General features: G+C 39.4%; 1 protein-coding gene across 2 annotated transcripts in view; it reads left to right on the top strand.

The window, feature by feature from the left end:
- Positions 1–13,393, top strand: part of LOC139130313 (cell surface hyaluronidase-like) — a 60,098-nt gene that overhangs the window by 24,380 nt on the left and 22,325 nt on the right. For both annotated transcript variants that reach the window (XM_070696071.1, XM_070696079.1), the window contains exons 16-25: positions 1,736–1,943; positions 3,621–3,833; positions 4,297–4,375; positions 4,621–4,732; positions 6,036–6,185; positions 7,704–7,866; positions 9,042–9,065; positions 9,904–9,960; positions 11,082–11,139; positions 11,597–11,623. In XM_070696071.1, the coding sequence (XP_070552172.1) occupies positions 1,736–1,943; positions 3,621–3,833; positions 4,297–4,375; positions 4,621–4,732; positions 6,036–6,185; positions 7,704–7,866; positions 9,042–9,065; positions 9,904–9,960; positions 11,082–11,139; positions 11,597–11,623 (1,091 nt within the window). The remainder of the gene's footprint in view (positions 1–1,735; positions 1,944–3,620; positions 3,834–4,296; positions 4,376–4,620; positions 4,733–6,035; positions 6,186–7,703; positions 7,867–9,041; positions 9,066–9,903; positions 9,961–11,081; positions 11,140–11,596; positions 11,624–13,393) is intronic.

Genomic DNA, 13,393 nt, shown 5'->3' on the forward strand with positions numbered 1-13,393 from the left:
ACTAGATACATGCTTCATTATCCTACTGGTGTTGATTATAGAGATCAATTTCTGTCCATCTTTTTCCCTTAACACGATTGGAACAAATTTGGGATAATTGGATGGTGAAGTGTCTTCTGTTTTCCTTTTAAATTATACACTTGTTTTTATGGGTAATTTGTAATATTTTTACATTCAGCTACAGGGCACCTAACACTTTTGAGAAATTTGAAAAATATGAGGATCTAATTATCCCAAATTAGTTCCAATCATGTTCCTTGTCATACTACGCTTATGTTCTTTCATAAATGTATTACTGGATTATATGCTATGAACATACACAAGCTTGTTGAGTTTTCATGTTATACCATTCACATCCGTCTCAGTGCTGATTCAACTACATTACAATTAAAGCGCTTTAATACTCTTTCTTACCGTCACCTCCTTTTAATCGCATTGCCAATTTATTGAATAATTTTCCAAGGGCATTACGAAACAACAATTCGACACTCACATTTAATTGGGCAAAAAAAGATATTCGGACAAATTTTATATCTGGGGTCATTTGATCCTCAACATATGTACACCCGTCGGACAGCCCACTGCTTTTGTAGTAGACTTAAATTAAACTTGAGTTTTCTTTTTTCATTGTTGTATATTTACTTTCAATTGCTAAATATTTTGCTTCTGCTTTTCCTTTTGCTCGTTATGTATCGTGTTGTGGGTGGCTGACTCTGTATAAATGATTAGCACACGTTCCGGTACCAAAAATCCTATGAGACCCGTTTTTGCCGTTTACTTTGGATAAATCTTAATAAGTGAAAAATCAAATAAAAAGATAAATATTAGCAGTGATTCGAATAAAAACACGATTGGAACTAATTTGGGATAATTAGATCTTCATATTTTTTCATATTTTTCTCAAAAGTGTTAGGTGCCCTGTAGCTGAATGTTATGATATTATAAATTACTCATAAAAACAAGTGAATAATTAAAAGGAAAATAGGTGAGCTTACATTTACAGATTAAACCGACATCACTTCACCATCCAATTATCCCAAATCAGTTTCAATTGTGTTTAAAACTAAGGGCACTTTTACTCATGTGTTAAAAATTTATATAAATACCTAAAATGCGGCACATTATAATTTAAGGTGTTACGTATGGCATTTTAAGGCTTGTAACCCGAAGCCGCTTCCAACTTCCAACTTTTCTAGTTGTTTTTCCAAGTATGTAAGATTCGGTACTTACTAGTGACAATTTATGCTAAAGGGAAAGATCATAAGGTACCCGTACTAGGTTTTCGTTCTCCAAAAGATAAATTTTGATCATCATAACTCCTTATAAGTACGCTTACATTTGACATTTGATAACATGAAATACGTCATGCCAAGGCTCCGATTTTTCTACAAACGTGATATATTAGTTTGTGCATTTGTTTTGCATTTTCCCCGAAGCCGAATGGCAGCTGTACTTTCTAATTCAGCCATCAGTGATGACACTTGAATTGAAAAGCGTGGCTAATGTTTCGCATGGTGGTACAGCGTGCAAATGCCACCCCTCCCCCACCTCAATTAGCTTCAAAACTCATGTATGATGCACTGTCATCCGACGATTGCAAGCTTACACACATTACACTTTATGAGTTAATTGACTTGGCGCTGTGTGTGTTCATTATAGGCTTGTACAAATGAAGTCTGCTGTCGAGATTTCTATGTAGCATGTGTATAATCTATCTATATATCTCTCCACATAGAAACACTCACTTCTACGGATTCGAAATCAGAGATGGACCGAATATGATAAACCACGCGCTCTTCGTGGGTTACAAAAGTGAAAGCTGGACGATTGGTTCCACGAGCGGTCTTCTGCCAGCCGGGGCGATCGGTTTCGCCCGCCAAAATATGAACGCTCCAAAAGATGTTACCATGGTTACTGGTCTGCTTTTCGCTTTCACTGACAAGGTATGTGATGGTACTATTTAATTATCCTCACGCAGAATAAGTGATCATTTCTCACGTTATTTCCGTTTCCATACTTCTTGAGCCGTGGTTGGAGTCTGAGTAGGTATGACAAGACACATTTGGTTATGTTTGGATGCGGCTAAGGGACCGTTCAGTTTTTACGACCGGGGGGGGGCCCGGCAAAATCCAGGGGGGGGGGGTCATCGTAATTTTGGAATCCGCAAAGGGGGGGTCATCGCTTTTTCACTGGTAGGAAAGGGGGGGTCACCACATTTTCAAAAACATAATACCTACAATAAAGTTCACTTTATGCCATGGCCATGATCGACCCTCTTTACCGGCGGGCCGCCTTCGGCGGCCCACTACAATAAATATACTTTATGTATTACCCATGACCCTCTTAATGGGCAGATGCCTTTGGCGGCCCACTCCAATTAGGTTTACTTCATGCAATGGCCATGATTGACCCTCTTTACCGGCGGGCCGCCTGCAGCGGCCCACTACAATAAATTGACTTTATGTAATACCCCACGGCAATCTTACCGTAAAATTCCCAATTGAAGCCGCGGCTTGTATTAGAAACATTTTTGAGGGACCCCTGGGATCACGCACTGAATAATTGTAATGGCCGCGCGCCTTCAGCGGCCCTGTCCAGTAAAGTCTACTTTATGCAATAGCCATGATCGACCCTCTTTACCGGCGGGCCACCTTTGGTGGCCCACTAGAATAAAGTTGACTTTACGTAATGGCCCATGACCCTCTTAACCGGAGGGCTGCCTTTGGCGAACCACTCCAATAAAGTTTACTTTATACAATGTCCATGGACATGAGTCGTCTATGGAAATGAAGTTAAAAATTGCCTTACAGTCGTCCTAATTAACAGACGTTTGCATGGATGTGGCTGAGAAGTTTGTGCACTGGCATCTCTGCTACACAAATAAAGTGCGCCGCGTACCGGAGTTCAAATCCAAACCATGCAGGTAAATTTGACATATGGGTTTTGGTTATTTTTCAGAGGGGGGGGGTCATCTTTTTTTCACAAAAAATGCAGGGGGGGTCTATATTTTTTTGAACACCGGCGACAAGATTTTGCCGCCCCCCCCCCCCAGGCCGTAAAAACTGAACGCTCCCTAACAGGAATGTGTGGCAATGTATTTCATAACTAGGACTAAAAGATAACCCAAAAGGGGAACGTTTTCCTGGTCGACCACCATCTTTTTTTTAACGTACATGTAGAGTTCTACAAAAGTCATAGAAATATATACAAACTATCGAATTCGTAAATTTAACGCACAAAGGAAAGTTCAGGACAAATGTAAACACTGAATAAATTTAAAAAAAAGCCGTGCTCGTTATAGGGCTATTTGTCCACGATCTCTTCTGTGACAATTAGAAGGCCGCATCCGTTATCAAATACATGCTTTATCGGAAGGTTCATTGGCTAGAAAGTATGAATTAATCACAAAAAAAATTCCAAAGTGACTTGAAAGTGGTCACAAACGGTGGAACTTGCGTTGCAAATATCATAATTGCATATAAAGTCAGGATGCAGAATTGCTTGTTCCACGTCTGTTTCGGAATATGATGGCAACGACAATATTTCACTACTGCGTCGAAAAAAATATAATAAAGTCTGGATATCATCGAATGGCTTACATCATTTTTCGCTATGTCCAGGTCGAAGGCAATCGTGTGTATAGTCCAAACGAGAACCTCAACGGTTATACTAACTTCGGCGGCGACCAACTCTCCTCGTTCTACGACATCGACGGATGTACCACCGGTTACGCTGACACCACCGTGGTGAAGAACGACCCGTTTCTCACGTCGCCGCTGTGCTACTTTCACGAGTCCTGGGGGATGAGCGTCTGTCCCTACCACTATTCCAAGGTATGGTTTGCAGCGTTAATGGCGCTTTAAGTTTGCGACGCACAGCGATTGTCGATTTGGGTGTTCTGGACTAGAAATGAGATCGACTTCGAAGCGTTATGCTGACCGAAGCATCACGGATTGGTCGATGGATAGATTGATGTATAAATAAATGAATAATTGGCGGCAAAATTGATCAATTGACGACATACTCGGGAGACAAAGTGGAAATAAGACCAATTTTGTTTCTCGTCCTTTGGCCCGCCATACTACACTAGCTGTGTCAGATTTTTTGTTCCTAATTCATTGCTTACACATAAAAATGACTTTCTCTACGCACGGCCGACGATGATACTAATAGTGGCTATGGAACGGCCGTCGGACTTGTGTACGGCGGCGCGGAGACGACGACGATGATAACAATGTAATGACAGCTAAACTTGGTTCTAAAATGATAAACACTATTTCATCATTTTTCTTCAAGTTGAGCGTAGAGATTAACAGGAATAACGCCATCTACATGGTCCGGGACGATGCATATGAACACAAGTTTTCACTAAATGGTAAGAATTTTGCAGACCGCTGATAGTCTACATCTTCTCGTTGAATTTGCCTGCATTTGCTAATTGGCAAAAGTCATCTCGAAAATGTACTGGCCGTAACCGATTTGTCGGTGTAATCTGCATGAATTAGCATGTTGACGTTGATTGGTCGATACATTCTCGCTGAACGTGAACGTAATCGCTGATTGATCAATTTGGCCACTGCGGAGTGAGTAATGCCAAGTAAACTATGTTTTTTTTTTCAGAAGTGGCTTGGAACCAGTATCTCCTGATGAACGACAAATCATACACGATGCATTTCAACGTCAAACCGCCTCAATACATCTCGCTTAGTTTTCAATTCTTATACGGGCATGCGTACGTACTGTATAATTCAATTTTCTTAAAGACAGGGGGGTCGTCGGACCTGCGCATGTGCAATTTTCTTGTTTACAAACAATGTATTTCATGCATCAACATAGCTGCAACATTTAAATTTTACGATATTTACAAACATGTTTAAACTTTCATCAATCCCCAACGTACCCTAGATACAGTGTTTACATTCCTGGCAACCTATCAGCAGAGTTCCGACAACCCCCCTCCCTTTAGATTGATGTCAAGCGATGAGTTGGCTCACAGCAGAATCGAGGACACACTATCTTAGAGCCACCCACGAACACCGTGACTTTTGGTGAGGTATGGTTTGATCTTTGATACGTTTGACTCTTTCACCGAAGAGTTTTGGATTTGGTGCGCTAAATGTACCCCTGAGGGCTGTACCACCTAAAAATGATAAATAGCGTGCTACAGCTTTACGGGAGTCTTGCCGAAAATAAATATTAATATGATATTAAATGTATTTTCATAGGAATGTTTTTAATCATATTTGACCTGGATTGTCCATGTACAAAAAACAAACAGACAAACTCAGAGTAGTTGCAATGTTATGACCATGCTCACAGTTGCAACAGAATATGTTTAGAGGGAGTTTTGTAGCTTTTGAAAGCAGCAGACAATGGTAATACGCATCGGGGAAACTCAATTTCGTACATCCATCCAGGTTCAAGTGATGACGCTGCATAATTATGCACAAAATTAAATCTTGATTCATAAATTCAGTCTTGGAACAATCATTTCATTGACAGGCACTGCGTTTTCATGCTAGGAGCTTTGTATTATCATATCCCGAGACTGCCAAGATAAATAATTAAATACGGTGGTTTCAAACGGGTTCGAACTAACAACGTACGGTATCCAGTCGCCTAGCGGGGAAGCCACAGGCAAAACTGCTCGGCTAAATCCCCAATCTCTAAAAAAGATTAAAAAACCAAAGGAGAGGGGTTTATGAATGATTTGGGCTAATGTGCAGCATTGAATAAGCTGTTATCCAATTGGGTAGCTGAATCTTACCAATATGATTAAAACAATACAAATAGACTCCCTAAGCCGCTGTGAATAGTGACAATGAACCAATCAGAGAAAGAGCTTATTCAACGCTGCACATCAGCAGAATGATTTCTATATCATGAACGTTTGTTTTCCTTTGTGTTTGTACTTGTACGCCGTTTATTGGAAAGCGCCACCTGTGGCCATTGTCAACCTATCATCTCCATGACATGGCAGTCTCATGCAGCGTACAATTGTAATCACTTCTTGAGTGTTATCTGTTCTCTTACAGTGGTGATTTTGTCAGATTAGGTATTTGTTTCCCAAAAGACACAGAGAGTTTCACTTTCATGGACATTAATACCCGCACAGAGGTGACTAGTCTGGAAGAAGTCGACGCTGATGAGATAGGGACGACGTACTTTTGGGACTCTGCAACAGGGTAAGATTCGCCATTTTGGCTTGTCTTGTATCGCGCTATTCCATGAATCAAACTACACAGATTCCAGGGAAGGACATCTATTTGATAGGCTTAAGGCATCCATTGCAAGGAAAAATGTTCTCTGAAAAGACATCAATTGCAAGAAAATACGTTCCTAGAAAAGTGTATCCTCGTGTATATTGTACCATCTTTAATCATAAACTTGGAGCTTGTTAGTCAAGTATTCTCTCATGCGATGTACTTAATTGCCAATTTCTCCCATCAAAAAGAAATACCCGCCCTCGAAATGCCTTGTGGTGTTTAACATCATGAGAAGTAAACGATGCAAGCATATCTACTGATTTCCTTTATCGAAAGGACGTGCTCATTCAAAGGGGTTACCAGAATTTCTCCGGCTATCAGATGCGGCGTGCATGTTTGTAGAACGAAATTTTAGTATTGAATGGCATATCAAAACTCGCCAGAAACGAATATTAACGTCAGAAAATGTAGTTGGCATAAAGATGGAACGTGCCTCTTCACTAGCCTACCACTTTTTGGGGTTCAATTTAAAGCACTTTGAGTAAGAAAACTTACACTTTCTTAGTATTTCGAAAATTGAAAATGTTATTTTTGCTCATAAAATTAACACACTGTCACAGGAACGGTGGCCATCTTGAATTTAAAACATCGGTAAATGTTGGGTCATTTATTTCTCTAGTATCAAAATTTGCATGATGAACCCCCTCACCCTATTATTATTATTTATTTTGAAAGAGAGTGATTGGAATATTCCGTGTGGAAAGTTTGAGCAAAAGTTTAAGCATTTCCCTCTCGAGGTGCATACTACCTTAAATGTCATCCTAATGTACTGAGAAATGGCGGTTCGCTGTTCTACAGCATGGAAGTCAAACGGTATTGCTCCTTGTTCAGAGGGGTCACTTCACTGCTATAACGTAATATAGACTCTCATGTTCATGCTGGACAAAATCCATAACGTGAAACGTAGCAAATTAACAGCCGTACATAATATACAATGTACATGAATTTGTGTAGGCGATTCTTTTACAACACCAATTCATTATGACAATAACATGCTAGTATTTAAGGTAGTATGCGCCTCGAAAGTGAAATATTTGAACTTTTGTTAAAACTTGCCTTAAGGAATCTTTCAACCGTTCTCTTTCAAAATCGAGAATAAAAATCAGGGACACCGAGAAAAACAAATAACCTAAGATTTACCGATATGTGACATTCAAAATGGCTGCCATCCCTGTGTTAACTCTATGGAGGAAAAATAAAATTTTCGATTTTCAAAAAACTAAGCCGATGAAAGTTTTTCTTTCTCCAAGAGCTTTAAAATGAACCCCACAAGTGGTAGATCAGAAAAGAGTTGTAAAAGTTTGAGAGTCCGAATATCTGTCCCCGAGGCGCGATCTGCGTTATAGCTAATTTTTTATTGCCAATATCGTGAACTCAATAAAGTTCAATATTATATATGGGACGTATTTTTGTACAAAATCTTACTCCAACCGACAGATTACTCATCTTCAAGGTGGTGAGTCAATTTGACCCAAGCGGAGAGCTCTTTGCCTGCACTCCATCGCAGTGCCCAGCGATACGAATTGGGCACTCGGGCGGTAGTGGTGGCGTTCCTGACTGTTACGACACCGCCTACGGACCCTACATAAAAGAACCAGAGGTGAGTCACTACCCCATTCGACAGCATATCTCTTATCAGTAAAAGTGGTGTTATTTGTAGCTTTTGATCTATTTGGTGGATGTATATTTTAACTGCTTGCGTATGCATGCCTAGGTAATTGATTGTGGTGTATCGTATGTATGTATGTATGTATGTATGTATGTATGTATGTATGTATGTATGTATGTATGTATGTATGTATGAATGTATGTATGTATGTATGTATGTATGTATGTATGTATGTATGTATGTATGTATGTATGTATGTATGTATGTATGTATGTATGTATGTATGTATGTATGTATGTATGTATGTATGCATGCATGCATGCATGCATGCATGCATGCATGCATGCATGCATGCATGCATGCATGCATGCATGCATGCATGCATGCATGCATGCATGCATGCATGTATGTATGTATGTATGTATGTATGTATGTATGTATGTATGTATGTATGTATGTATGTATGTATGTATGTATGTATGTATGTATGTATGTATGTATGTATGTATGTATGTATGTATGTATGTATGTATGTATGTATGTATGTATGTATGTATGTATGTGTGTATGTATGTGTGTGTGTGTGTGTGTGTATGTATGTATGGATGGATGGATGGATGGATGGATGGATGGATGGATGGATTAATGGATGGATGGAGGGAGGGATGGATGGATGGACGGATGGCTAGAGGTATGGATGGATGGATGGACGGATGGATAGAGGTATGGATGGATGGATGGATGGATGGATGGATGGATGGATGGATGGATGGAGGGATGGATGGATGGATGGACGGATGGCTAGAGGTATGGATGGATGGATGGACGGATGGATAGAGGTATGGATGGATGGATGGATGGAGGGATGGATGGATGGATGGACGGATGGATAGAGGTATGGATGGATGGATGGACGGATGGATAGAGGTATGGATTGATGGATGGATAGATGGATGGATGGAGGGATGGATGGATGGATGGATGGAGGTAGGTAGGTAGGTCAAATCTTTGTTACTATTACCTCAGTAGCGCCATCATCAAATAGGTTTTGAAAACGTGATGGCGACAAACATGATAGCATATATATCCCGTTTTAAAAATGTTTGTTACCATCTTCGGTCTCATAATATTCATCTCTTTCTTCTCAACTACTGAATAATATGAAGACTCCAAGCTCGAAAAGGGATCTGGTAAGTAAACAGTAGCTATCAGTTAGATGGAGAAGTGAACCTTACCCTGTGTATATTTCACGAAATTGGGTGTACTTTTTGGTGTGGCATTAAGTTAGAATATAGCGAAAGTGACGTCGCCAGTCAGGAAAGCGCTTCTGTCCGATAAGCGTAAAAAGACACAAGACGCATTTTAAAGAGAAGGGACAGCTTAAGTTTTTCTCCATTTTCAAATTGCTTTATTGATCTTGTGATACGTATCTGGGCGGTCACGGTCATACCACAAACATGCAAACTACAGGTGACACACTAGTCTGGCAGAGACCCTGCGATTCGCGTTCTTCCCTGTCAAACAGTTGGAACACGCGCGCGTCCTTCAAAGACGCGACGCGAATCCCATGGTCTGGACGTTCTTGCAAGCGACCGGTCGGATTTCTGCCTGATCCGGGTACTTTACAGAACTCTACGCATCCGTCAATCATAAACAAATGACAAGTACCATAGCCAAATAAAATGTAAAATGACAAATAAAAACATACCGCATATATATGTCTACCAGCTACTAGTATAATATTCACTAAGCCCAGTTGGATAGGTTTTTCTTTTGACGTCACTACCCTTATGAATATTCATATACTTGCAAGAACCGACAGTCGCTGTGTCTGGCAGCGCGTGCTCACAGCTGCACAGCGTAGCCTTCGAATGCAGGCCCACCGTGGGCGCGCACAAAACAAGGCACAGCGACTGTGGAGAGTCTAGTGACACACCACAACACGGAACTTGTGCAGAGAGTATCCAATGACGTCACATTGTTAGGATTATTTCGGATTTCATCTTAACACGGTATTTCCTACCTCAGATGGGCGCTCTCGGAAAAGCGGGCAATGAAAGCGAGGTACAGGATGCGTCATCAACAGTGAGTATGTTCATTTTTCTTCCAACATTGTAGAACGCGCCTCGGGGATAGATATTTGGATTCTCAAATTTTGACAACTTTTCACAAATCTAACACTTGAGGGGGCTCATTTTAAGGCTCTTGGAGTAAGAAAATGTTTCACTGCTGTAGCTTCTTGTGCTAACTCTACGGAGAATAATAGTTTTTTTTTTTAATATTCGAAAAAAAAAAACAAGACGGTGGAAGTTGTTCTTACACCAAGAGCTTTAAAATGAACCCCAACATTTGGTAGACCACAAAAAGTATTTTCAACTGAGAGCTCGAATATCTGTCCTCGAGGCACATTCTTTTTTAATTGTCGCGCCAGCGGCCTACTGACTTCACATGCGCAGATTCGTAATATACCATGCGAGTTGTCGAAAGTGGCAGGCGGCAGAAGTTGCAACTGAAAAATGACCTGAGGGCAAGGCTGCCCTCAGGGCAGCTCAAAGCGGAGTAAACATGTGCACAACTTCCGATGACGTCACTGCACTATGCATCATGCCATGATGTAAGGATAGGAACTGTGTGTCTGCCCTGACTGCAGCTCAAATATATTGCTGACCTCCGGGCAGATTGGTATGGATAGGAAATGTATGTCTGCGCTGAGGGCAGATCAGATATATTACTGCCCTCAGCGCAGATTGGTAGATAGGATAGGAAATGTACGGCAGACATACAGTTCCTATCCATAAACACCATTGCATAGTGCAGTGATGTCATTGAATGTTGTGCAATTTTTACTCCCCTCTGAGCTGCACTGAGAGCAGCACTGCCCTCGGGTCATTTTTCAATTGCAACTGATGCCGCCTGCGCAGGAAGTGTAACCGGTTTAGATCATGGGCGTTGCCATGTTTTTTTGAATGCTCGTAAATAATAAATATGAAACGTGCAAAGTATTTCTAATCTTAACTCCTGGCGCGGCACCAAGGACTGAGCCTTATGTGATATTACGCTGATAAAAATGGGGCGTATTATTATCGACTATTTGAGATAATACACCATCTTTAGCCCTGCTTGTGTGGCTTGACCCTGTACATTGCCTCCCATCCGAGTCCAGCAAGACCGTTACAATTTCTTACAACCATTTTCCTGTTTTCTAGGTTTTCGGAGCAGGATCTTCCCGCCCATTCAGCAACAGATTTATAAAAATTGTTGGAGGTGAGAAACAATAGCATTTAGAAATATTAGACCCTGGTCTTAGTTCCTGGTCTACGTTCAAACAGAGCTGTTCTTTTTTATGCATGGAAGTTCATCTGTTGTTGGAAGCTGGTTACCGGCGATTAAACTTTTGGTCTCAAAATATTACTTTCGGTGTCAAAAACTAGTGTGCTGAGATCAAAAGTTTGAATCGACAGTAAATCTTGTTCTGTTGCAAGCCTTTTAAGTTTTAGTAAGTGACGGTCCGGGGAGACTTAAAGACTTTCATATCAAAATTAAAACGACCAGCAACTCCAAACTTTTCATTTGTTGCATGGGTTGCCTTGAACACTGAACGTTTGTGCCTGGCGTTAAAGATCTACTCAGCTTTGTTTTCAGCTGGATGGAAATGAAATAAACAATATAAGGACTGTTAACTTGATTCAAAGTATCACTATTTCAATTTTATATATTACAGAGGGATCGGCAGATCAAAACTACATTCGTGAGTATGCCATCGATCGATAATTCCTTTACTGTTCCTTTGTCGTGTCCCCTAGAGCTGATAATATATATATATATATATATATATATATATATATATATATATATAATATATATATATATATATATATATATATATATATATATATGTATATATATATATATATATATATATATGCATGTATGTATGTATGTATGTATGTATGTATGTATGTATGTATGTATGTATGTATGTATGTATGTATGTATGTATATACAGTTATTATTGTTATTGTATAATGTATGTTGTTATTATAAATACAATATATTATCATTTTTCATAAACTTAGGGGTGATCGAGTCACTTGCTACGTGATCATAGCTGCAAACGATAGAACACGCACTCTACGACGCGCGCGTCCACTGTGTACAGAACTGTTCTCACTGTAAAAATTACACCGTGGTTTTGATAGAAACCTATCTTCATACAACTTATTGTCAGAGCTTTTGGCACGAAAGCGGACGTTGTTAGTGATGATTGAATAATCATTATATTATCTTCGAGTTGAATATTGATACATTTACAAAGTATTTACAAAATCCCAACAAAATAATTTGAAAAGGACATGTTTCTCATCAAATTGTGATTTTTCCTATTTCACGTATGGGAATGGAGTGATGTTAAGCGATGTAGCATTATATATAGACTGGTGACCCCATATTTTTTATTTGATGAATATACTGTGCAATATCTGAGCAATACTTTATGTGAAAATAAACAAAATTGTTGGATTGGAAATCTAAATAATTCTACAAAGTATGGATAAGGTGTGGTCATTACTTTTAAGTTTGCCAACAGCTTTAATTGTTGTTTAGGAAGACCTGAGAAGTGATAATTTAAAGTCTCATGCGCATTTTCTGCTGAAAATAGCTGAAACTTTCATTTATTATTCAATGTGGTTCACATGTAAATAAAACAAGTGCAGCATTTCAAGAAAGGAACTGAAAGTAAATATATCGGGTTGGGCAACGCTTACGGGAGATTCATAATTTCTGTCATTCGAATGGGATAAAGTGGGTGTATTTCAAATCCTTCTAGCTGCCAAATTAATCTGGTGACATATTGATTTTTTGTCGTAATCTCATCCTCACATATAAGTCTTACTGTTAGAGAAAAATAAGGAAAATTGTTGGTAAAAAATTCAGTGGCTCGATCACCCATAAGTTTCATGCCTTTTGAAGTCTACAGACAAATCTGTATTAGGGATGCAAGACGCATGAAATTTAAGTAACAGATATTATTACTTTTTACTGGAAGCAGTTTTGTCATTGTTCATAACGCTTTACTTTTTGACATTAGGCAACTGACTTGCCCAAGATGACATCTATATACTTTCAAATTGTCAAATCAATAAGTAGGTGAACTACCGCCACGTTTGTGATTGTACGTAGCTAGAGTGAAATATAGTAACTTCGTCTCTTCAGGAATGAAATCTTATGGTAAAAGAAATAATGTCTGTTTCCTAGATAATTAAAACACGCCATAAACTTGTTGAGGTTGTCTTTCTAAAACCATGGCAAAATTCTATAATTTCTAAATTTAAAATGCTTAAATCTCCCTATAATTTCGGAAACTTTGTTCGGCCGGCATCTTGTTGTACGAGTTTCGCAAAAAAGTGATACACTTCTATTCGTTAATCATTTGGGGTGGTGGCTATCACAGATAGCACAAAGCATTCGGTGGTAGAATCACATTAAATAATTTATGCGTAGCGTGAGAATCAAAGTAATT

This window comes from Ptychodera flava, chromosome 1 (assembly GCF_041260155.1).
Source record: "Ptychodera flava strain L36383 chromosome 1, AS_Pfla_20210202, whole genome shotgun sequence".
In the NCBI taxonomy this organism is placed as follows: Eukaryota; Metazoa; Hemichordata; class Enteropneusta; family Ptychoderidae; genus Ptychodera; species Ptychodera flava.